The following is a 23,159-nucleotide window of genomic DNA, read 5'->3' as shown; positions in this document are numbered from 1 at the left end:
GGGTGAAGAATACCCAACATGTGGTGCCTTAGGAACCCAGAGCAGCAACCAGCTCATGAACCAGTGTAAGCTTTCTCCCTTTCCTGGTTCACTTCCTCATTCCCCTACCACTCTTCCGAGGACCACCTCCCAGTCAGCTACTTTAGCATGAATCTTTGTATCTGGATCTGGGGGAACCCAGCCCAAGATAGGCTCATTCAATTCCATGTTCTGTGCTCAAGACAAAGTAGTCTACAGAGGGGGCTGTCCAGACACATCAGGGCTGTATCCCAGCTTCTGGGTAATCGAACAACCAAGAGCCTCACACATCCTTTGACAATGACCATTTATTACCCATGTCTGGGCTGGGTATTCAGATTGGGGGGAGACCATTGACATAGCTGAGCATCAGGTGGGGCATCCTGGCCTGTAGGGCATGAGAGCAGCAGGAGCCCCCTGAAATGGGCAGAAACAATGTGACACCCATCAGAAGAAAGAAGAAGAGGATAAGGAGGAAGGTCAGGGACCATCTGGATGCAGGAGCAGAGGCCCTGAGGGGGGAAAGGAAGTGTTAGATACACGTGGGCTACTACCATGAGCCCAGTCTCCCACATCCCCAGACCAATGTCTTCCAAGCATCTCACCCAGGATCCACCTCCAGCATCACATCCTGAAGACGAGGAGATGTTTGCCTCTTCTTGTCCTAAGGTGGACAGCAGCCAACAGCAGAATGGATAGATGTCACCCTTAATGTGGCCTTTCCCTTACTACTATAGCCTTGCAAGACCAGTCTTATTTATCTTCCTTTCCTCTTCCCCCCCCAGGCTCCCACATGGACTCGAGAGTGTCTCCAAGTGTGGTGGATGTCTGTCTGTCTCTATGCAATCCAATCCCCTTTTCCTGATAACATTAGCTTAGTTTGGGGGGGAGGTGTGGGAATCATGCCTCCCCGCTCATAGACCTTCAGGCTCAATTGTAGCTGACTCCCACCTCCTCCACTTTCACTATTGGTCATGTGATCCAAATGTGACCAATCAGAGCATTCTGATTGGATCTGGGTATAACCCATGACCCAAGCAGGGCAGCCCTGGGACTTTGGCTGCTGCCAGTAGGCAGAAGCATTCTCTTTCCCTGGAGTACTGTGGGCAGAGAGTGTGGAACAGCAGAGCAGCCATGAGGAAAAAGCCATCTCAGGGAAGTAGTACCCAGGAGAGGGAGGGGACTGAGCCCTGATAGAATTTAAGATCTGAATTCAGCAGTGCCTGGACTTTTCAGTTACAAGGAACAAAGAGCATTCTTTTTTTTTTTTTTTTAAGTTGGTCAATTTTGGTTAGTTTTTTGTTACTTGCCATAAAGGTCCTCAATTGCTATACCTGGCTGAGGACCAACTCACCTGAGGCTTCTGGAGCAGGGAGCGTCTTCGGTGACCTATTAAATGTTTCTGGTGGCTAAACCCCAATGAGACCATATCCTGTGAGGAAAGAGGGGTGTATGGTTTGTGGAAAATTGCAGCAAAGAAAAACATGGTTAGGGGAGGGTCTGGAAAGGGGAGTGTCACAGGGATAAGATTCTAGGAGAACAAAGAGATCTCAAGGGAGAGACAGAGAGGGGAAGAGCCAGAGAAACCAAGAGGGGAGGGGCATTATTTATTCATTTCCTCAACAAATATTTGATGAGTATCTATTACATGTCACTCTAGGAACTCAGGGACAGTGGGGATGGAAAGAGGGAAAGTCCTGGCCTCCATGGAGCTTATATTCTAGGCAGAGATGCCAAAAATTAAATAAGTAAATGTATAATGTCAAACTACGGGAAGTTGTTTGAGGAAATACAGTAGTAAGATAAGGAGTGCTATTGTCAGAGGCTAGGGAAGGCCTCTGATAAGGTGACATTTGAGGAGAGACTAGAATGAAATCAGGGAGTGAACTGAATGTGAACCCCGGGCCTCAGAGATGAGAGCTGTGACACAGAAAGTGAGGGGCACAGGGACAGGGAATAGCGTGGAGGATGCAGATAGAGATGGGAAGGAGGGAGACAGAGAGAGGGACTCCTGGAGACAAAGAGACAGGCGGTAGGAGCAAGGAAATCCTGGAGACACTGAGAGACGGGGAGAGGGACAGACAGCCACTAAGACCTCAGTAAAAGGAAACGCCCACGCTACAATACACAAAGGGGGCTCTGGGGGTGCCTGGCAGAGTTGGGGAGCCCTCAAGAGGGACTGCTCTCACCTCAAGACTTTGTCCCCTGCCCTGGAGGCCCCTGTGGCCACACAGCTCACAAGGAGGCCCTGGTGTCTGTGTTGTCTTTTGCTTCGAGGGTCCAAGCTCCCCAACATCCCCTGCTGGGTCCCACTCCAACTCTGCAGGGGTGGGGAGGTTACTGGGTGCCCAGGGCCCTGAGGCCCCATCAGGTCCTGGCCCATCCAAGTCCCCCTCGACCTCCAAGTCCTGGTCTGGCATATTGGCCTTCTCGAACACCTGAGTCAAATGACAGAGTTTGTAGGAGTTGGGGGGCCTGGGGTTGGGGACTGGGGCCTGCACTGAGGACGACCAGGGCAGTTTGTACCAGGCTGTAGCTGGCCAGCTGGGCCTGCAGCTGCCAGAGCCGTCGGAAGATGGTGTTTCGGTGTGCTCCAAGGGCCCTCAGGATCTGCTCCAGAGATGCCCAAGCCCTGGGCTCACTGCGCTGTGCCAGTCCCTCACCAAATGTTAGCAGTGCATCCACACGCTCAGCTGCCCCTCGTAGATCTGCCTGGAGGGCCTGGACACATGGTTAGACATCACCCCACACACATGCCAGGGAGGCCAGAGACCCCTTTCCTGTTTCCTACCCAGAAACCTGGAACACATACTAAACCCACTTCTCACTGCAGAAAGCTGGAACCCACTCCCGGGGCCCTGCCCACCCTCCTGCATCCTGTCCTCCCAACGCCCACCTGTAGCTGGACCATCCTGCGCTGGGCCAGTGTCCAGGGCCCAAGGCCTTGCTCCAGGTCCTGCAGCTGGAGACCCAGCCCCAACAGGCAGAGGTGCAGACTGTCCTGCTCAGCCTCCAGTGCCTCCAGGCCAGAGCCAGGGTGCTGGGGAACACAGGGGGCTGAACCAGGGTCAGTGGGCCAATCAAGATAATACCTCCACCCTTCTGCAAGCTGCTGCTTTCTGGATGCTTCTCTGCACCAGAGTCCATTCCTGGGGCTACATCAGGGTTGTTCCCACCCGAGGGCCCTTCCACTTGGAGGATGGGGACATATAATTCAAGGTCTACAGATTTTCAAGCTTCCTTGAAACTTGGATATATGGGGCATGGGAGTCTGGACAGGGAGGGAATTGATCCCTGAGAAAAATGGGGGTGTATCCAGGCACCTAATTGGTAAAATATTGAAATATTTTTATAACAATTAGTAAAGAAATGTTTTCCACAGCACCTCACACCACCACCACAGATGCCCAACACCTTTCCAGAATCATCTCCTCATCTCCAGAACAGAGGTCAGATTCTGGGGGACAGAGAAGGCTGACAATAAAGGGGTCTATTCACCTCAGCTCACCTCATGGTGTTTGTTCCCATCTGGATCCTCCTGGAAAGAGGGCGTTGATGTTCTTGGGGGCTCAGTGCCCCTCAACCCACCCTGGACATGCCCAGGAGGGTCCAAGAAGTCCTGTGCCTGTTCTCTCCTGGGATGTAAGGGGTGTTGACAGGTCCCGGATGGGCCGCTGTATCTCATTTCTATCCACCCTAACCCCATCCCAGTAACCTCTCCCATGTCCCCAGATGATCATAGCCATAGCACCTCCCGGCCTTAAATGGTCCCTGCCGTTGCTCCCACCCTCACGGAACCAAGTTTTAAAAGCCCCAGCCCCCACCTGATTGTCTCCTCTCCAGATGCAAGACAGATGGTGCATCCAGCAATGTCCGGCTCCCTAGGGGCTCCTGGGGGATGATTGAGAGGCTCTGAGGGGAGCCTAGGTGGGGACAGGGCCATATCTGGGGGCCTGGGTACAAAGAATCAGGTGAAGACACCTGTTAAGAGCCTTTTTGTCTAATAATGGTGTCTCCTAGACTTCCTCAGCAGGACTCACTCAGGCCTGAAGCTGTCAGAGGCCCAGGGGCACGTCTGGCACCACCCATTCCTAGAGAAACAAGACCCAGGTAATTTGATGCCCTGCTGAGATGACAGCAGAGCCACTTAACTCCTTCCTCCCTAGCAGGACCAGTAGCCAAACCTCCCAGCATCACCTCACCTCAGTCCAAGGGGGTCCATGATAGAAAGCCTCAAAAGCCCTGGATTCTGACCCCCTAAGTGACCCATAAATCTGACCTCCAAGGCCCATCCCATCCACTTGAAGTCCCAGATGCAGTACCCCTCAAGAAAACAAGAATCTGTACTGTGGCCCCCCACCCACCCCTCCCCCCGAAAAAATAACTAAAAGCAAGAAAAGGTATTTTTGGTTTATTTGGAATGGGTTCTTCTCCCATGGTTCCCACAGTTACTGGGAAAATAAATAACTCAGGGGAGCCACCTCCACCCCAGAGTACCAAGGTCACAGCATCCCAACAGCCAAGTAGGAAGCCCTGTAATCAGGAGGGACCTGGAGTCTGGCAGTCACTTGCTGAGCAGTAGACCAGCGCGTAGTACGCGGGGTACACGGCGGATGGTCAGCGAGACTCGGGTGCCGCGTACCAGATGGGCTCCAGGCAGTGCGGATCTGCAGGCAGCCGCATTGGGTGGCAGTGAGGCAGCGTCCAGCACGTCTACCTGGGTGGCTGCGATGCCATGCAGGAGGCGTGTGTATGCAGTACCACGGAGCACCAGCAGGCTGCACGGTTCTAGCAACAGTGAGGTAGTGGGCTGGGGTGGTGGCCGGGGCTGTGAAATGGGTTGGTATTTAGAGGCTAATCAGAGGTCAGGTATGGGCAGTCAGGTTTCAGGGGTCAGGGGACAAGGGTGAGTACCCAGGGGCAAAAGCTGAAGAGTAAGAGTGCTCCTGGGAATGGAGGCTTTGGTGAAAATCTGTGGGCTCCACAGTTACAGCTGATGGGAAGGGAAAGGACTAGGAGTCAGCAGTCCCTCCAGACCCCTCTGGCAGGATGTAGGCTGCAGATGGGCACCTCAAATGGTCAGCTGACTGTGGGAGTTGCAGCTGGAATCTCCAAAGGGCTGGGGCTGAGCCTGAGATCAGAAGGCCCCAGGACACCAGGGCAGAGCTGGGCTGAGAGGGCATGTTGAGGCAAGGACCTGGGGTGGGCAGTCTAAAGGGGCTGAAATATCAGAGGACATCAGGATGTTGGAAGACACTGACATTAGGAGGCAGGTCAGAATATTCAGGAGCATGTAAGGCTAACCGAGAAACCCCAAGGAGCAAAGGGCTAGGGTGTCCAGGAGTCTGTGAACACTGGGATGTCAAGTATATCCCTCAGTGAAAGAGGTCAGAGAGGGTACTGTCAGGGTTTCTGTGGGGGGTCTCTGAGCAGAGTCATGTGACATGGGATCAGGAGAATCTGGGCACATCTGCACTGCAGATCACATTACAGGAGTAGCAGGATATCAGTGTTGCAGTGCTCAAATGGTGGGACGAGAGGGCAAGTGGGAAGATGTTGAGACACCCATAAGTGAATGACACTAGGGTATCTGAGGATATCAAGAATGTTTCTTGAGGGGCTCAGTTGGCAGAGTGCTTGCCTCGCAAGGTCCTGAGTTCAATCCCCAGCACCACAAAAAAAAAAAAAAAAAGAAAAGAAAAGAAAAGAAAGAAAAAAAATGTCTATTGAGTACTGGGGGAGCCATACATGGTGCATAGGTGAGACTAGGTCTGTTGGGCCACTGAGTGTATGGGGTCAGGGGACCGTAGGGTGTCAGGGCATCTACTCGGCAGTAAAGGTACTGGATGTCTGTGTTATGGCAGTCAGGGCACCCAGCAAACAGATGGGTTGGGTGTCTGGGAGGAAATGAGTATAACCCATGAAAGAACAGGTCAAAGTGTCTAGAAGATGTCAAGAATAGCCTGGGGCAAATGGGATTGGGTCAACCTGGAGGAGGTGGGATGTCAGGGCACTCCCAGCGCTTGGGGCAGCGTTGCAGAGCCCACCTGTTCTATAGGGTCATCATCCTCCGGCTGCCGAGGTTCGTAGAAATCCAGCATGGTGTGGGAGCCCAGGCTGATGGTGCTAACGGTCGGGTAGTAGAGTGGTCCATCCTCGTGGGGCTGGGGAGTGGGCACCAGGGCTGGGCAGGGCAGAAGTCCATCCCTCCCACCCTCTGGTCAAAGGGGCACTCCCGAGCTGGGATGGACACGCGAATGCCAGGTTGGGTATGCAGCTGCTCCATGATGTGAGGGCGGGTGAGCATGATGCTCTGCCCTATGATGGCTCAGAGATCTGGGATGAGGTGGTTACTACTGTGGGGGCTGGGGTGAGGGTATGTGGTTACCATGATGCCCTCCCCAGGCAGATACTGGTTCACGAGGACATGGTTAGCAGGGAGACCCCCAAAAAGGCTGAGATCAGACACTTTATCCACGTAGCGCTGGAGCCACGGGGGCAGTCGCTCAGGGACCATCCCCTTAGGATGGGGGAGCCCACCTGGGGAGTGCAATGGGGTCCTGAGGGCACCAAACCAAGGATTCCTGGTACTTGGTGCCCCCTGAGGGACCCCTGAAGACCACTGGGCCCTTCAGAGATTTTCTGACTTTTCTGGTTCCCCAAACCCCATGAGTTACTCCCAAGTCACCAAGAAGCCCCTAAGCCCTCAGGATCTCCATTGACCCCCTCAGAATCCTTCTGGCCCTTAGAACCTCTTGAGCCCTCAAGGGTCCCCTTATCTTGAGACTACTGGACCTAAACCCTCTGCCCACCCCATATCCCAAAATTACCTACATCCCTAGTTAGGGAAACTTACCCCAGTTCTGTAGCTTCCTCCCAGAAAGCTGGGTCCACTTTGGCTTTGGGGCATTGAAAACCTAGGAGGTAGGGAAAGGTCACTGTTTTTGGAGTCACCCCTCTGTAAGTCTCGCACCCAGTTTAACATAGTGGCCCTTTCCTAGGGTGGAAATGGGTCATCTTAGTGGCTGTGGAATTTTTCTCTGGAGTAGTAAGTTCCCAGGATTTTGTTGTTTGCCTTCTTGCCAGGGCAGGCCTTTGGTCCCAAAGTCTATCTGTGTCCACCAGAATTAAGTAAAGAAACCAGGGCTGCACAATCATAGTTTGAGTCTAGTAAGAACGCTGAGGTTGGCCTAGGCTCTTCCTGGCTATCTGGGGATACTCTGGGTTCTGGAGCACCCTTGTTCCTATTGCATGGGAGAGGGAGTGTGCTGGGCTTAGTCCTTAGTACAGCAGGGAAAGTATTTTGAAAATTCTCCATTGCCAAGATCCCCAGGGTCTAGAATGGGCTATCTCAGTCAAAGAAATCTATACTCTAGCTGATAATCTCATTGTTGGTATGGTTATGAAGCTAACCTGAGCTACTTCAGTACAAGGATTTGAAAATATGTCAAGTTTTCAATCCCAAGAACCAAAAACTTTTGGGCTATTTCAGCACAAGGGTTTATGTTCTGTGGTGAACTTGTTCCTGGGACTCAAGTTCAAGAGGGCTATCATAACACTGGGAAGATTGGTGCTCTGTAAGACTCTGACTAATAAGAGCTATCCCAGTGTGGGAACTCTAGGTTCTGGAAATTCTTCTTTTCCCAAACCTGAAGAATAAAATATGAACTGGGCCATCTCAGCATAGGTGGTGTATACTTGGTAACCTTGTTCCTAGCGTTTTGAGACTATGCTGAGCTACCTTGGCACAAGGCAGAACTTACTCTGTTACATCCTGATTCCTGGATTATCTTAGCATAGAAATTTGAACACTAAATTCTTCTATGTTTATAACCTCCTTTAAGATTGCAGGACTGGACTATCTCAACATAGGGAATATCGTAACTTCCATGTTCCTGAGACTCTGGAGTTGCATAGGCTATTTCTACCCAAGGGATGTGATCTCAATAAAATTCTCATTTTGGAGGCTGGACAGGACTATCTCGGTACAGGGTGTCTGAGCTTCATAATAACTAGCTCCTTCCTAATCATTAGTTTGGTTGCCCCTAAGCCTCCTAGGAAAAAACAAAACAACTCTAACAGCTCTAACAATTTCCAAGAAAGCACACGGAGGGTAGGGGAAGGTCTCCTTTCTGCCAGTGTTTTCACAGCAGCCTTGGGGGCTCTCATACCAAAGCTGAGGGTTGGAGAGGAATATGGGAAGACCGTGGTGGGGGTGGTTTTACAAGGACATTAGGGGTCACCTGTCGAAGCAAATACTCTTCCTCTTCCTTGGAGATGAAGTCAGGTACATAGTAGATTACAGGTGGTGCCTACAATGGAAAGATTCCCCTGAAGATGTGGCCCTCTAACCCACAAAGGGCCCTACCATCACTGAGTAACCTCCCTCTGGGGAGGGAAGCTAAGGATGTCCTCAGACAGGCCAGGGTCTGAAGTTGAGGGACTCATGCCCATTATGAGTTGGGGTTGGGAGTGGGACTGGACTCTTGAGGGTAAAAACAAATTTGGAAGGAGTGGGGGACTCCCAACCCAGGGACCCAGGAGTCAGCTTGTCCATCCCACCTCACCTCCCACTTTCTAGCCCCACCTTTACCCTATGTATCCCCAGTCCTGACAACCTGTTCCACCCTGAATGGTTCCAGAGCTGGAACCCTGACGTCCTGCTCCTCCATCGACACCAACTCCTTGCACCCAGTCCTGTGGGGAGTTGAGGACAAGTTTCAGTTACTAAGCCTCCTATCCTCAGTCTGTGATTCAGCCTTCTGCCCCATCACCATCCAGGCCCATTTTCATCCTCCTGTGAAACGCATTGTCTCTAAAAACCGAGTCCCCGACATCTCAAATGCCACACAGTGATCCCCTAGGCTCCTTGCCCAGCACCCAGCACACTCTTCCAAAATTCTGAGGACCCATCAAACTACAAATGTGCCCTCTCCAGTCTCTCGCAGAGAGCATTCTCTGACCCCACACAGGGAACCTTTCTCCAAAGTTCCGCACAGAGTCCCCCTACCCCACTTGCACCCCAGAGCCTCTTTAAATACCTTAATTTGAGACCCCACTTCAGACCTGCAACGATGAATGACGGCTCTCTGAGGCGGAGGAACGCTTCTTCGACCTCAGCCCTTTCGGAGCCCCCATTCTGAGTGTCCTTGTGACACAAATCTAAGCCTCCTCAAACCCCTTCCACTCTGGAGCCCCTCAGATTTTTCTTTCAAAGCGCCCCTTCACTGCTTCTCCCTAGGACCCAAGTCTGACTCCTCTCAAACCTTCTTCCCTCCCTGAACCCTTGTCCCCGACTCTTTAAAGGACTCCCCAGTATGAACTCCCTCGGACCCCCACTCTCGGACCCCCTGGGCCCCCCATCTCTGCCCCCAGCCCCCAACACTGACCGTCCACTCGTGTCCCCTCCAATTTTCAGAATCAAGACCCTCCTCCCCCCCCCCAGCTACTTCCGCCCCACGTTGCGGAAGCAAAATACCTCAGACCAATGAGAACTCTCAGAAGCCTAAAGGGTCCGCCTTCCAACCAATTGGCGCTCTCGCTTGGTATTCGCCCGCCCCCTCACCCTCGCTCAGGGAAAGGCCGCGTCTCCCGGCCTCTGAGCCTGCGGGGAGCCACTGGAGACCGGTCTTCGTCTGACACCGGCCAATCAGGATTCCAAAACCGAAAGTGTCCGCCCTGCGTCGTGGGCCAAGATGGGAGAACCCGCTGTAGTGGCGGCGGGAAGGAGATAAGGGCTTGTTGGGTGGATTTTTTGCAGACTAGGCCATCCTACAACCAGGCCGCGGGGAGGCGAGATTGAAGGGAAGCCTTGTTCTCCCTCACTCCCCTAGCAAGTGACCTGACACACAGAGGCCGTAGAAACGTCTTTATTGAAGAGGACAGGGGTCATGCTGAGTTTGGGGACATGCAGTGAGAAGGGGCAGTCGTGAGCTGTCCTTGGTGGTCAGGGCCCCAGGTCTGCCCTGGACCCGCGGGGCCTTCAGGTTCTCCCTTAGGCTGTTGGCCTGGCCCAAGTGCTTTGAGGTCCTTTGGGGCCAGTAAATCAGATTTGGTGTCTTGGACCTGTGACCAGAAGATAGATTGAGATGGGGGCTCCAAGACTTGGGATCGCTTCAGGGCCTCGGGGCCCTCCACGTATTATAGACGGAGGCTTTAGGATTTGGGGGTCCCTTAGGGCTGGGGCTCTTGAATTTGAGTTTCTTGAGATCCTTGAACTCAGGGCATTGAAATCCTGCAGTTTCCAGGATGGGAATTCCTGTTTGGGGGTCTCCTGGTGCCTATGGACAGGGCTTGAAATACTCTGAAAGCCTGGAATACATTTCCCGATTGCAGTCTCCTCCATCCCAGGTACAAGGACCTCATAATTGGGTTTTCCTGGGGGTTTGCGATTGGACTTTTAAATTTGGGATTCCCTGGGGATTTGGGGATTCCATGATTTGGGGGTCCTGGGAGTTAGAAATTTGGGATCTTCTAGGGGTTATAGGACTTGGGGGCACAGGGGTTCTTGGGACATGTATACTCTGGGGTGTGGGATCCCCAGAGTCTCAGAATGGGGTCTCCAAATTTTGGGGTCCCCCAAAGGGGGAAGTCATTACTTCAAAAATAGAGAATTTTCTGGGAGCCTTGCCAGCACAGAGGCTGGAGGCCATGTGGGGTGGGCTTCATACAAGGCACTGGGGGTTTCTTGAGGGTGCAGAGGGTAGGAAGACTTGGGGGTCCTGTAATTAGCACTTCCAGGACTGTTTTGGTGTCTATAAATTGGGGGGGGGTGACAGTGGGCTAGTTAAAGTGGGTCTTTTCTTGAGGGGTAAGAACAAGGGTCTTTGTTCATGGAGAGTCTTTGAAAGGGGGAATGGAATGGAAGGGCTTCGGAGTGACTATGGGATCACGGAATCTTGAGGGCAATGATGTTAAATGGGGATAGTGACATGGTCTATTATTCTGGAGTTGTGACCTATGTTTATTACAAGGAGAATCAGGGAGAGTCTTTGTTAATGGGGGAGTTTCTGATCCACTGAGGAGTGACTCAGAATGTCCTGTTATGGAACATTATATGGAAAGGATCAACCATAATTTGGGGTGATGCAGAAATCTGTTAATTAGGGTTCTGCTCTGAGGGGCTGGATAGGGACTAGCCTGAAGGTGCTACTTAGGGAATCTTTTTCTGGGTGATATGGGGTCTGTATTTGGGGGGCAGGTTATCATGGGGATCTGTTAATAATGGGACCTCAGTGATTGAGGGCTGGCTAATGGGGGGGTCTCTATTCTGGATGTGTTACTGGGAATCTCTATCTCAGGGTGACTGGGGGCTCCTTGTGTCAGGAGATGCTAGAAGGGACTTCTTTGTCTCTGTCAGGTATCCAGGGTCTCTAAGACTGCATCTCTGCCCTCAGCATCCATGGAAACCAGCAGCAGAAGAGCAACCTAAAAGGAGAAGAACCTGGTCAACCATGATTCAGAATGCAGGGACAACTGGTTCCATCACCCCCTAGTCTTTGGGATTCTGCTTCTGGCTTTGCGTTCTTAGGCTTATGTGCAGTGGAGGGTGTTCTGCTTCCTTAACCTGCCCCCTAAGAGGTGTCAGCAAAAGTCAGTATTGGGCCCTACACCCTAAAGACTGTTTCTGGGTGTGCTTACTAGTCACAACTTCTAGCTTCTATTTCAATCCCCAACTAGAGCCCCAGACCCTAGTATCCAACAGTCTTGTGAATGCCTCTCCCTAACAGCCCACAGGAAAGGGGACAGTCTTGGCCACACACCTGGAGATAGAGTTCTCTGACGCAATGTCCTTTGGAGTCCTGACTGTCGTGAAGGTGCGTTTGGGCTGTGTCACTGGAGAGGAGAGCAGGGTGAGAGGATGACAGACTCACTTGTGTCCTCAATACTCACCTAGAATCCTTGTCATTAATATCTATCCATGTCCCCAGGACCTACCTGGATTCTATGTTCCCAATCCCCATCTGAACCTCTTGTCGATAATACCTTCCAAGTCCCCCTATACCTAACCATATTCCCAAAATCCACTCAACCTATATCCCTGATGCCTGCTATAGCCTTGTTTTTTGATTTTGTAGGGTTTTAGTTGTTGTTGTTGTTGTTGTTGTTGTTTTGGGTGCTCAGGATTGAACCAGGGCCTTGCACATGCTAAGCAAGTGCTTTACATCTGGGTTATAACCCTAGCCCTCCAAGCCTTGTTGTTAACTTCCTCATACCCTATAGCACCTCATCTCAATATTTTCCTGGGCTGACTCTTGTCATAAGCATACACCTGAAAACCCATGACCCTTCTACCATTCCCAGACCCACATGCCTCCCCATGTTCAGCCCCCAACTCACTTGTCACTTGATGTACTTTTTTGGCTCCAACACTGTCCCCAGGGGGATCCGTAGACCCACCAATCCTGGGGAGACACAGGGAATGGAAGAAATCAGAGCCACAAGAATTCAGGGCCTCCCTGGAAGGTGAACCCAGAGGAAAGGGCTAGGGTATGGGTGGTAACTACAATGTCCTGCTAGTCCAAGAGGAAGAAACCAACCAAGGGTGGATTAGGGCTGTGGGTGGCCCCCTGGGTCAGGGGTCAGAATTTGGGCTCACCTCTGAATGCGGGATGCTGGTGCAAAGACTCCATGCCTTGGGGGGCAGGTGAAGTACCGAACACCAAAGACAGAGCCATCGTGCTTGCCTGTGGGCTGGTCCAGCTCAATGCCATACCAGTAACCTGTAGCAGGAAGGTGTCAGGATGCCCCAGAGCCTTGCCTGAAACCCCCAGCCCCAAATCCCTGTCCTCACCTGGAGCAAAGTCTGTCTTTCCATAAAAGCGCACAATCCCCTGCTTCTGGCCTGCCACAAGGACTTGGTCTCCAACTTCAGCCTTGGCCCCCTCACGCTGCTGCAGGCTGCCCAGAGATGGGGACGATGGGGACTTCTTCTTGCCTGGGAGGAGATGGTAAGGGGAAGATGGGGCCTCAGATGCCAGTTTTGGGGACCCCCATGCCACCTGGAAAGTCTCAAGATAAAAATTCTGTCCTGGCTCCAATCACAGGAACTTTAGTGCCTTCCACAGGATTAGGGTAGGGGATGGTATTTGGGTTTGAAGGGAAACTGAATCTCAGATGCCAGAGAACTAGGAGAGAGGGGGCCTTTAGACTTGAGTGGAAACTGAGCCACAGAACCTAGAGAACCCAAAAATCTTAGAACTGAGGATTTAAAGGCCAAAGGAAAAACTGAGGCAGAAGGCATGAGCCTAGAAACTGTCCTTTTTACAATGCTAGGTTGTGGCTCACTGGTAGAATGCCCTCGGTAAGATCCCCAGGACCACAAGAAATAAAAAATTAGCCAGGTATGGTAGCACGTGCCTGTAATCTTAGTTACTCAGAAAGGAGGCTCCCAAGTTCAAGGCCAGCTTGGGCAATTTACTGAGAACCTGTCTCAAAATTTTAAAAAGGCTGGGAATGCAGCACAGTGGTAGAGTACTTGTGTAGCTTATGTGAGGCCCTAGGTTTGATCCCCAGTGCCACTAAGTATATAAATAAATAATAAAACAAAGTCTGGACACAATAGTGTCTACATGTAGTTCTTCTTCTTGTCTGTGAGGAGATGGTAAGGGGAAGATGGGGCCTCAGATGCCAGTTTTGGGGACCCCATGTCAAGACCCCAGCATTCAAGAGGCTGAGACAGAAATTCAAAGCCAACCTGAGCAATGTAGCAAGACCCCTGTCTCAAAAATCAATCAATCAATCAATAGTGAAATAAAATGAAGGGGGATTTGGGTCTGAGAATAAGTAAATCAAGTCATAAAAGCCATAAACCCCTGGAACAAGAACTCCCAGAAAGAGTCTTCCCCAATTTGGGGAAGACTTTGGGCTTGAGGGGAAACTAAGTAGAAGGCAGTGAACCTACAAGTCCTTTCAAGAACTGGATGGGGGCTGGGGTTGTGGCTCAGTAGTAGAGTACTTGCCTAGCATGTGTGAGGCACTGGGTTTGATTTTCAGCACTGCATATAAATAATCAACAACAACAACAACAAAAAAAAGAACTGGATATGGCTACTCCTGAGCCAAAGGGAAAACTGAATTAGAAAAGCCAGGAATTCAGAGCCTATCCTCTAAAACTAGAGTTTGGGCCAGAGGAGAAACTGAGTCACACAAACTGAGCTATCCACAGAATGTCCCCATGACTGGCTCTTCCTACCCCTAATGTTCCCCCTCTGACCTTTGTGTTCCCTTCGGCCTTTGCCAGTAACACGGGAGAAGTCCATCCGGGGAGTCCGGGGCGTGGAGGTGACAGACGAGGGGGGTGCATCCACTGCTTTGGAGATCTTGGACACAGAGGCAAAAAGACCTGCAGGGACAGAGACTAGGCTTGGTGTTGTTCAAGCCTCTGCCCCTGGCCATGCCCTCAACTTCCACACCATTACTCAGACTCTGGCATCAGAACTACTAAATGGACCCCCATCCCCACCCTCCTGGACGCCAGGTGAGACTGACCTTGCTTGGGAGGGCAGATGAAGTACCGGACACCCCCAACACTGCCATCATTCTTGCCCTCGGGTTCATCCAGCTCCACGCCCACCCACTGGCCGCTGGCAAACTCCGTGGTCCCGCAGAACCGCAGAGTGCCCGTCTGAGGAGACAAGGGAGGTATGACTTGGGAAGGGACCCTAGGGAGGACCACTGGCACATAGGAAGCATGGTGGTGGGGTGAGTGTACGCAAGAATACTGGGCTCAAATTTCAGCTTCAACATCATCATTTACTGGCTATCTGACTTAACTTCTCTGTACCTCAACCTCCCTATCTGCAAAATGGGAATACCACTCTTACCTACTTGTAACATCCTGTCCAATACAGTAAATAACCACTAACCAAGTATGAAAATTTATTTTTTTAAATATTTATTTATTTTTAAATATTATTTACTTTTTAAATGTGGTTGGACACAATATCTTTATTTTTATACGGTGCTGAGGATCAAACCCAGGGCCTCACACGTGCTAGGCAAATGCTCTACCACTGAGCCACAACCCCAGCCCTTAATATTTATTTTTTAGTTTTAGGTGACACAACATCTTTATTTCATTTTTATGTGGTGCTGAGAATTGAACCCAGTGCCCCGCACATGCCAGGCGAGCACACTACCACTTGAGCCATATCGCCAGCACCAAAATTTTTATTTTAAATTTAAGTTAAAAATTAATTTCCCCAGTCACACTAGCCAAATTAATATATATATATATAGATAGATAGATAATATAGATATAGAGGGGATTGAACCCAGGGCACTTTACCACTGAGCTACATCTCAAGTAAAAATTTTATATTTAAAATTTTGAGACATGGTCTTGCAAAGTTGCTGAGCCTAGTCAGGAACTCATGGTCCTCCTGCCTTAACCTTCCTAGTCTCTGGAATTACAGGTGTGCACCACCTGCCTGGTTTTAATACAAGTAAAGATGCTTAGCTGCAGACAGTCCTCCATGAGTGTGGTTACTAGGATTGTGTGAGTCCCTCTCACCTCCATACCTCAGTTTTCTTTTTTTTTCTAATGGTACTGGGGATAGAACCCAGCCCTTAGTTCCTTATCTATAAAATGAACTAACTTGAGCAGATGAAGTACCGGACACCCCCAGTACTGCCACTGGGGTGTAGCTCAGTGGTTGGGTACTTGCCTAGAATGTGTGAAGCCCTGGGTTCAATCCCTAGTGCCATTAATTAATTAATTAATTAATTACAAAATAGGCTAATAATGTTGATTTTGGAGGGTTGACATAGAGACTAGAACAGGCACACAAAGAACAATTAGTGTATACCAGGTTTTAATTCTTTTAACCTTCATACAAAGAGGGATCAATGGCCTGTGATGCAGTGTTTCTGACCCCTCCATCCCCACAACTTCTCTCCAGTCCTATGCCTCTCTTCACCATGGGTCTTCATACTTGCTGTTTCCATATATTTGTGATATGAACTTCTTTGTGAGGTGAACTTCTTCCCATCTCTGCTTGGACATCACCCACTCAAAGAAGCCTTCTGAGACCACCCAGTTAAAATAGCTCCTGCTTCAAGCCAGACAATTTAAATCCATCCATCTAATGGTTTTCACAATACTTTCTGCTTCCAAAAATAATTTTTAACCATAGTGTATTTTACTGACTGGCTGACTTTTCTTCACTAGCAGTGGTGCTTCATGAGAGCAGAGCTGGAGCAAATGCAGCCCTCTATCCTTAAGAACACACTGGGCTCAGCATGGAGCCTGAAGGACACTAGCAAAAGAATGAAAGTTGGGGGGCTGGTGTTGTGGCTCAGTGGTAGAGCGCTCACCTAGCATGCACAAGGCACTGGGTTTGATCCTCAGCACCACATAAATGTAAAATAAAGATGTTGTGTCCACCTAAAACTAAAAAATAAATAGTAAAAAAAAAAAAAAGAATGAAAGTTGGAATGCCCAGATGAGTCAAGATTCTCGACTCCCTCTAACTGAAACCCTTTCTCCTCCCCTTCTCTTCATCTTCAAGTTGGGTGCATACCCCAACACTTCCCTGAGCACTCTGGCTTATACTATCCTAGTCAAAGTTCTGTCCACTCTAAGATTGGAGATGGGAGCTGAGAAGGGACCTTAAAACTCTAGGAGCCACAGATACACAGAGCTATGCTAATCACTCTGCTCATTTCAACCATGACTGCTCTGTGCTGTCCTCGTTTGGGGATGGGTCTATTTCTCCCTCTAAGCCAACAGTTTAGCACAGAGTGAGGCACAGAGGAAGCATTGACAGAACAATTGTTAGATGGAATAAAGAACTGTGTGAATGACTGAGAGGCGGACAGACAAAGAGGACAGTCTGTTTGCAACCAAACACCCAGCTCTGAGGGATGAGGGAACCGTCCCCTCCAACACTCATCTCTGACCTTCTGACCATCCAGCAGAACACGGTCTCCTAGACGCAGGCCCAATGCGCTGAGCATGAGATTGCCTGGGACGTTGTCATAGTTGGGTAGTGTCACCTTGGGAAGGGCACATGATAGTGGTACAGCCTCTTCCAGCAGCGTTCGCAGCTCTTTGGCCACCAGTGCAGCCTCTGCCTTGTCCAGGGACATGTCCATAGGGTCTGGGACCACCTCAGCTGGCACCTGCCCCTTCCGATTCTGTGGGCCAATAGGAAGAGAGGAGACAGGAGCTCAGGGGTACAGGCTACACTCCCATGAAGGCTACCAGTCTGAATGAAGCTGGGACAGGACTACATCATGCCCTGGGCCAGCACAGGAATAAGAAGGGGTGGGGCATTTGGGTGCAGACCCCCAGTGAGTCCACCCCTGTGGTCCTGAGCTAGGGATGTGTCAAGTAATGCAATGTAGCATTGGGGATGGAGCCTACAGGGAATGAGGATGGTACTGCAGGTCATGCCCTTGGGGAGCTTATGCTTTGGGGACCTTAAGCCTGTAATGGGGCCTTGGGAGGTGGGTGGGCATGAATACTGAGAACAGGCTCCTATGCTATAGGCTCAGATATCAAACTGAGCCGATAGGGAATGAGAGAACAGGGGCACAGGGGCACAAGCCCTGTGATGAACCCCCGGGATGCCAGGGATATTGGGACCTGATAACAGAAAGGGATCAAAGATCATATTGAGGGCTTATAAGGAGCCCAAGCCTCTCATTCACTGAAGGCCTAACTCCACTTTCCTCATGATTTCAACTGCTGTTTGTACAAAGCCATAGGGTCAGCCAGGATTGAAAGAAAAGATATCCTTGCTGAGTGCCCCTGGGAAAATCCTTGAATCTCTCTGCCTCAGTCTCCTGGTTGTAAAACAGGGCTTGTGACACTTCACCTGACATATAATGAACCCTAATATCATCTATCATTTCATTTGTTGAATGTACAGATCGTTTTTATAACATTTTAGGAGAAATACAAGTGGTCCTCGTCCTCTGCAGTGGCCTGTTGGAGGGCAGTGGATGGAGGGAGTGGGGAAGAGGATAACAGGGCTGGGCCAGAGTGGCAGTACCCTCAGCGCTGGGTTGGCGCCATGCTCCAGCAAACATTTGGCCGCGCCCAGGCACAGGTTGGAGGCAGCGATGTGCAGGGCTGAGCCGTGGTTGAAGTCACTGCACGTGGAGTTCACTACTGGGAAGTGGGCGAGAGGAGGGTTCTGGGTGAACGTGGTGGGAACCCAGCCCTCCTCTTACCTCTGGGTTCCTCTCTTAACCCTCCCCAGGCCTCCCAGCCTCTGTCTCTGCGAGAGCCCCGCCCCTCTCTTCTATGCCCCGCCCCTCCCATCCCTGAGGGTGGGGCCCACTGACAGCGCCCTGCCGGCTTCCACCTCTTGCTTCGGGCTACCTCCTGAATCCTAGTCCTCTCCCCTTCCCAGCCAGGCCTCAGTTCTGCCCCGTCACTCCAGGTCCCTCTCACCCCAGGTCTCTACCTCTCTAAACCAGGTCCTCGAGGCGCCCTCCCCCTTCTCCTCTCAGCCAGGGCCCTCCTCCTTACCGCGTGGCCGCGCGCCCTTCAGCAGCACCCGCACCAGGTCGGGCACATCAAAATAGGCAGCGTAGTGAAGAGCGTTCATATTGGTCCAGCGACTGCGCAGGGTAACATCGGCGCCCAGCGCCAGCAGCTGCTGGGAGAGACGCACGGCCGCCGCAGGGTCCCCTGCACGACAGCAAGGGTCAGCTTGGAAGTCCTCCAGTAGAGCATGCACTTAGTGCGTGGGGAGACCCTGAGGCCTCATGGTCTACACTTCGTGTTATTAGGGTCTGAATTCTGGGAGGTTTTGCGGGTATCAGGGCTAGAGGCTTAGGCTTTGGGGCTCAGGGCTTGGGGGTTTGGGCCCTCACCGACTCCATGGGCCCCAGCCTTGCATGCATAATGGAGCAGCGTCATGTCGGTCAGCCCATCACGATCATTCACGTGGCAGCCTCGACGCAGAATCTGGGAGTACCAGGGAACGGGAGGGTTACCCAAACATGTGAGGGGCACATCCCCTCCCCCCTAACTTCCCCTCTGTTCCTACCTCATTGCCGATGACATCTATCTTGTGCTGGACTTGGGGCACCCACTGACGCACGATGGCGAACAACTCCGGGATGGTGGTCTGAGGGTCAAACAGAATCTCCTGGCATGCAGGGTCATTGGGATCGAAGAAGGTGAAGGCTAGGGTGGAAAGAGGTCCAAGGTCACTCTAGGCAAGCTGGACCCTCTCTACCCTGTTCCCCCCAACCCAGGCAGGGGAGCTCAGTCTTTGCCTTTAAAAGCCTCTAACTAGCCTTGGTCAACCCACAGACATTTTCTGTGTGCCCAGCATGAGGTTTCAAAATCTGAAGGTTTCATACAAAAATCTGGATGCACAGTGTCTTGAAAAATTGAAAAATCAGGCAGTTTTCATAGGGTAGCAAACTCTAGTGCAGCGCCTTCTGGTCTGCAAGCCCAAGGATGCTACTACCACTTGAGGACTCTGTTATGCTGTCAGACTATGGTCACAGTGTGGACAACTTGCCAGAATTTTATTTTATTTTATTTTTAATTTTTTTAGTTGTCAGTGGACCTTTATTTAATTTATTTATTTATATGTGATGCTGAGAATCGAATCCAGTGCCTCATACACGCTAGGCGAGTGCTCTACCACTGAGCCAAGACTCCAGCCCTGCCAGAATTTTAAAAAATTTATTGCAGAAAGCCCAAAGTCTAGTTTTTTAAGAAAATTCTCAAATTTTTCAAATATTGTGTAAAAAATATAAAATGTCTCTAAGAATGAGCAGGATCCAACCGGTGGCCAGCCAGCATGGTGGTCAGAGGGACTTCTAGTTCCCTGCATTAGATTCTGATGAGTGTTGTTCTCTGGGAGTAACCTCAGCACCCAGCAGGAGCCTTGCAGTGGCAGATGTGTGAGCTGAATGAATGAGTAAGTGAAGGATCAGATCATACACAGCCCCGGGACAGGCTGCGTAGAAGGTGACTCAGGAATCAGCCTGTGTGTTCCTTTTCAAACCCCATTCACACTGCAGCCCTCCCTGGCTCAGAACCTCCTTCCCTGGCTCCCATCCTACTCAGAGTAAAGACCAAAGTCCTCCCGCTGGCTCAAGGCCCTGAGCAATCTGGCCACCTCTTTCTCTGCCCTCTCCCTCTCCCTCATTCCCCTCCAGCCACATTGGCTGCCTTCTGTCCCTCTGATGTGACAGGAAAATTCCTGTCTCCTTGCACTTGCTATTTTCCCACCTGGACAGTCTTCCTTCAGATATCCTGAGTCCCCCCACCCCGCCTCAGAGTGCCCCATCTAAATCAGCACCCCTGCCCTTCTCCAGCTCTATTTTAATCTTCTTATCATAGCACATATTGCTACTAAACATGATATGTTTACTCCTTTCTCTCTTCTCCCTCTTTCTCCTCCTCTCTTCTCTCTTTTTTCCTTTCTCTTCCTTTCTTACTTATTGCCCTCGCTTGGATAGAAGCACAATTTCTGTTCTGCTTGCCACTCCCTTATCCCCACAGCTGGGTGTAGCAGCCAGCATGCAGTGGCTACTCAGCAGATCTCTGCTGGATTAATGTACAAATTGAACAAACAGATATATAGTTTTCAAAGGAGTTCACCTTAGCTTTCTCTCTGGCTTGGACAACATTTCCAGATTCCTTCACATTTTGTGACCAAACCCTCCCTTGCTCTATAAGCAGGATTCCTTGGGGGGCCCAGCTTAGACACTCTGACTGCCCACTGGACCTCAGGCTCAAGCCACATACAGTTGCATTTCCAAAGGAGATTTTCCAGTTTTTCCCCACAACTCACGCCCTCAGAAAACTTTCCTATTTTTCTGCCAGACTGAAATGAACATGTCTCTCCAATCCATCAATAGTGGGTGATGCATCCATAGATGCCATCTCTCCTGCCCTATCCTGGTGATGCCAACTCTCTGAACCAAGTGCCTAGTTGCTGAGCCTCACAGCTGCTAGGGATTCCCAGTCAGCATCTTCTAAAACCTCTCTCCTACATCCAACACTGGCTGCACTCCACCTCTCTACCCAGAAGCCAGAGGGAGCTTTTAAAATTATAAATCAAACCTGCCACTTCTTTGCTTTTAGACACACTGAGCACACACATGCGTGTGCACAGATACACACACACACACACACACACACACACAGCTGTTTGTGTGTGTGCCTGTCATACTTAGAATATATCCAAAGTCCTTCAAGGCCCTTCCAGATCTTGCCCATGCCCTCTCACCTCAACTCTGATCACTCTCCAAATGCAGCTCTATGATCTTTCTGTTCCAAGCTCAGTTCTGCCTCAGGGCCTTTGCACTTGCTAGTCTCTGCCTGGAACTCTCTCCAGGTCTCCTATGCTTTGGGTGTCAGCCTAAATGTCACCTAATCAGAAAGACCCACCCTGACTACTTGGTTTCAAGCAAGAGGTCCCTGGCCCTTATCTATTATAACTTTACCTTTTATTTCTTTTATAGCATTCACTCTGATCTGAACTCATCTGATTTATCTGTTCACTTGTTTAGTCTCTCCTGAGAACAGGGGCTATGCCTTGATTGTTCTTCATCAACATCCGATTACCCAGTATAGAGCTCATTACAGGATAGTAGCAAGCAATAAATAAATGATAGATACCTTCAGTTTCTCCAACAGGACACCCCCAGATCCCACCTCACACTCTCCTACCTCAGATCCTTTACTCCTGAAGTTATCTCTCCATGGACCCTCTTTTCCTAACCTTTTAGTTAACCCAAGGGACCACATTTTAAAAATATCCTACAGCATCCTGTTCTTGGCAAACACAATTATCATACTTTGTATATAAATATATACAAATTTATATATAAATTTGTATATATTTATATTTATATATATATAAATCATATATTTATATTTTTAATACTTATTTGTGTGGTTGTCATTGATTTCTCTCAGAGCAAAGACAGCTTGTCTTATTCTGTGCTGTGGCCCCAGCTACTAGCATAGAGCCAGATCCGTAGTGGCTCTTCCAAGATTTGTTTGTTGAATGACTGCATGATAGAATTATGTGTCATGAACCAAATATTAGGATCATTCCAACTCCATACTCAAATGGGTGAATAAACGAAGGGAGGGAGGTCCAAGACTCTGGACCGCCTCAGAATCCCCCCACCATCACCACTAGCAGAGTTCAGCCATTCTCCCAGACCACCCAAGTCTCCATGCCAGATTCCAGGGTGGGGATAGCAGTTACCATAGTCTTTGGGGAGGGGTGCAGGTGCCGATGGATGCACAACAGGCTTCTGCCGCCGCTCCTGGGTGGGGCTGGGGGCTTCGGGGACGGGCTCATCCTCTTCCTCCTCTTCTTCCTCCTCTCCTCGGGGTGGAGGGGCCATCGGGGCAGGATCTGTCTTAGTCATGATCCTCTATGGCCCTCAGTGGTGGGCGGGCACAAGAGTCAGGGGCGGCCTGCAGGCAAATCCTGGAGGCAGAGGTCAGCTACAGAGGGTGCCCCAGAGGCTCTGGGTCCAAGCCCCCAGAAACTCCCAAGGCCCCGGGTGGTCCCCGTGCCCCCAGCTCAGGATCTTGGAGAACCATAGGGCCTCGTTACCCATCAGAGAGCCCCGGGATATGCGCCCAGCTCCTGCCTCCTGCACCAGGCCCAGCCCCCCATTCTTCTCCCGCGTCAGGCCCCTCAGTCTCGGCCGCCCCCTCTCGGGGTTTGTTTATCTCGGGATGCAGGATGCTTCGCCCCTCCCCTTCTCACGGGCCTCCGCGCTTCCCATCTTACCTCGGGCGGACGGGGTTGAAGACCGAGGCTGAGACTGAGGAGACCGCGAGTAATGGGGTGTCGGTGTCGGGGGACGTGGTAGGGGAAGACAGGGAGACAGAGAGAAGGGGACGAGGCCCAGCAGCCGATCGGGGGTGGGGGTGGAGAGGGAGGGGCGCTGGCGGCGCATGCGCGGTGGCAAGGCGCGGGGGAGGAGATGCTGGGCTGCTCGCTCAGATGAAGGCGCTGGAGGCAGCGACGCCAAGGGGCTAGACCCCGAGCACCCGAAGAGGAAGAAGGGACTGCCACCTGGAAGGGCGTGAGGCACCGAGGCAGGACAGAGATGAAGCAGAGACCTGGGGGCTGGGGGGGCGGGAGAGGGGCGGCAAGACGACACGGGTCTTTTTATCCATCCGCGCGGTGACA

The 23,159-nt window shown here is 51.0% G+C and overlaps 3 protein-coding genes and 1 long non-coding RNA gene across 9 annotated transcripts; 1 reads left to right on the top strand and 3 right to left on the bottom strand.

Annotated features, from left to right (window-relative positions):
• Positions 1-352: 352 nt before the first annotated feature.
• Syne4 (spectrin repeat containing nuclear envelope family member 4) lies at positions 353-4,746 on the bottom strand. 2 transcript variants are annotated; one of them, XM_076838944.1, is made up of 9 exons: positions 4,661-4,746; positions 3,843-3,971; positions 3,527-3,653; positions 2,915-3,058; positions 2,545-2,739; positions 2,208-2,456; positions 1,373-1,450; positions 624-682; positions 353-530 (listed from the first exon to the last, which is right to left on the bottom strand). In XM_076838944.1, the coding sequence occupies exons 1-9, from the start codon at positions 4,699-4,701 to the stop codon at positions 353-355; spliced, it is 1,200 nt and encodes a 399-aa protein (XP_076695059.1). In that variant the 5' UTR covers positions 4,702-4,746. The 2 variants fall into 2 exon arrangements, with proteins under 2 accessions (XP_076695059.1, XP_076695060.1); XM_076838945.1 differs by having other exon boundaries at positions 3,527-3,556; positions 3,843-3,909; positions 4,661-4,730.
• Alkbh6 (alkB homolog 6) lies at positions 4,413-9,476 on the bottom strand. Of its 4 annotated transcripts, XM_076838948.1 has the most exons (8): positions 9,408-9,476; positions 9,060-9,084; positions 8,637-8,715; positions 8,262-8,330; positions 6,875-6,935; positions 6,407-6,558; positions 6,066-6,182; positions 4,413-4,846 (listed from the first exon to the last, which is right to left on the bottom strand). In XM_076838948.1, the coding sequence occupies exons 3-8, from the start codon at positions 8,688-8,690 to the stop codon at positions 4,583-4,585; spliced, it is 717 nt and encodes a 238-aa protein (XP_076695063.1). In that variant the 5' UTR covers positions 8,691-8,715; positions 9,060-9,084; positions 9,408-9,476; the 3' UTR covers positions 4,413-4,582. The 4 variants fall into 4 exon arrangements, with proteins under 4 accessions (XP_076695063.1, XP_076695061.1, XP_076695062.1 ...); XM_076838946.1 differs by lacking the exon at positions 9,060-9,084 and having other exon boundaries at positions 9,408-9,449; XM_076838947.1 differs by lacking the exon at positions 9,408-9,476 and having other exon boundaries at positions 9,060-9,292.
• A 157-nt stretch (positions 9,477-9,633) lies between these two features.
• LOC143383386 (uncharacterized) lies at positions 9,634-14,793 on the top strand. The gene is made up of 3 exons (XR_013089141.1): positions 9,634-10,368; positions 11,378-12,968; positions 14,261-14,793. It is a non-coding gene; the product is annotated as an uncharacterized LOC143383386 (long non-coding RNA).
• Clip3 (CAP-Gly domain containing linker protein 3) lies at positions 9,882-23,097 on the bottom strand. 2 transcript variants are annotated; one of them, XM_076837857.1, is made up of 14 exons: positions 22,755-23,097; positions 22,218-22,445; positions 19,023-19,162; positions 18,847-18,940; positions 18,500-18,661; positions 18,018-18,136; positions 16,921-17,157; positions 14,509-14,644; positions 14,234-14,362; positions 12,812-12,955; positions 12,617-12,740; positions 12,358-12,422; positions 11,781-11,853; positions 9,882-11,445 (listed from the first exon to the last, which is right to left on the bottom strand). In XM_076837857.1, exons 2-14 carry the CDS (start codon positions 22,381-22,383, stop codon positions 11,391-11,393), a joined length of 1,644 nt encoding a protein of 547 aa, XP_076693972.1. In that variant the 5' UTR covers positions 22,384-22,445; positions 22,755-23,097; the 3' UTR covers positions 9,882-11,390. The 2 variants fall into 2 exon arrangements, with proteins under 2 accessions (XP_076693972.1, XP_076693973.1); XM_076837858.1 differs by having other exon boundaries at positions 18,018-18,133.
• Positions 23,098-23,159: the final 62 nt, after the last annotated feature.

The sequence above is a fragment of the Callospermophilus lateralis genome, chromosome 18 (genome assembly GCF_048772815.1).
Source record: "Callospermophilus lateralis isolate mCalLat2 chromosome 18, mCalLat2.hap1, whole genome shotgun sequence".
Lineage (NCBI taxonomy): Eukaryota > Metazoa > Chordata > Mammalia > Rodentia > Sciuridae > Callospermophilus > Callospermophilus lateralis.
The sequence above is the reverse complement of the archived record's forward strand: the minus strand, read 5'-3'. Positions and strand labels throughout refer to the sequence as shown.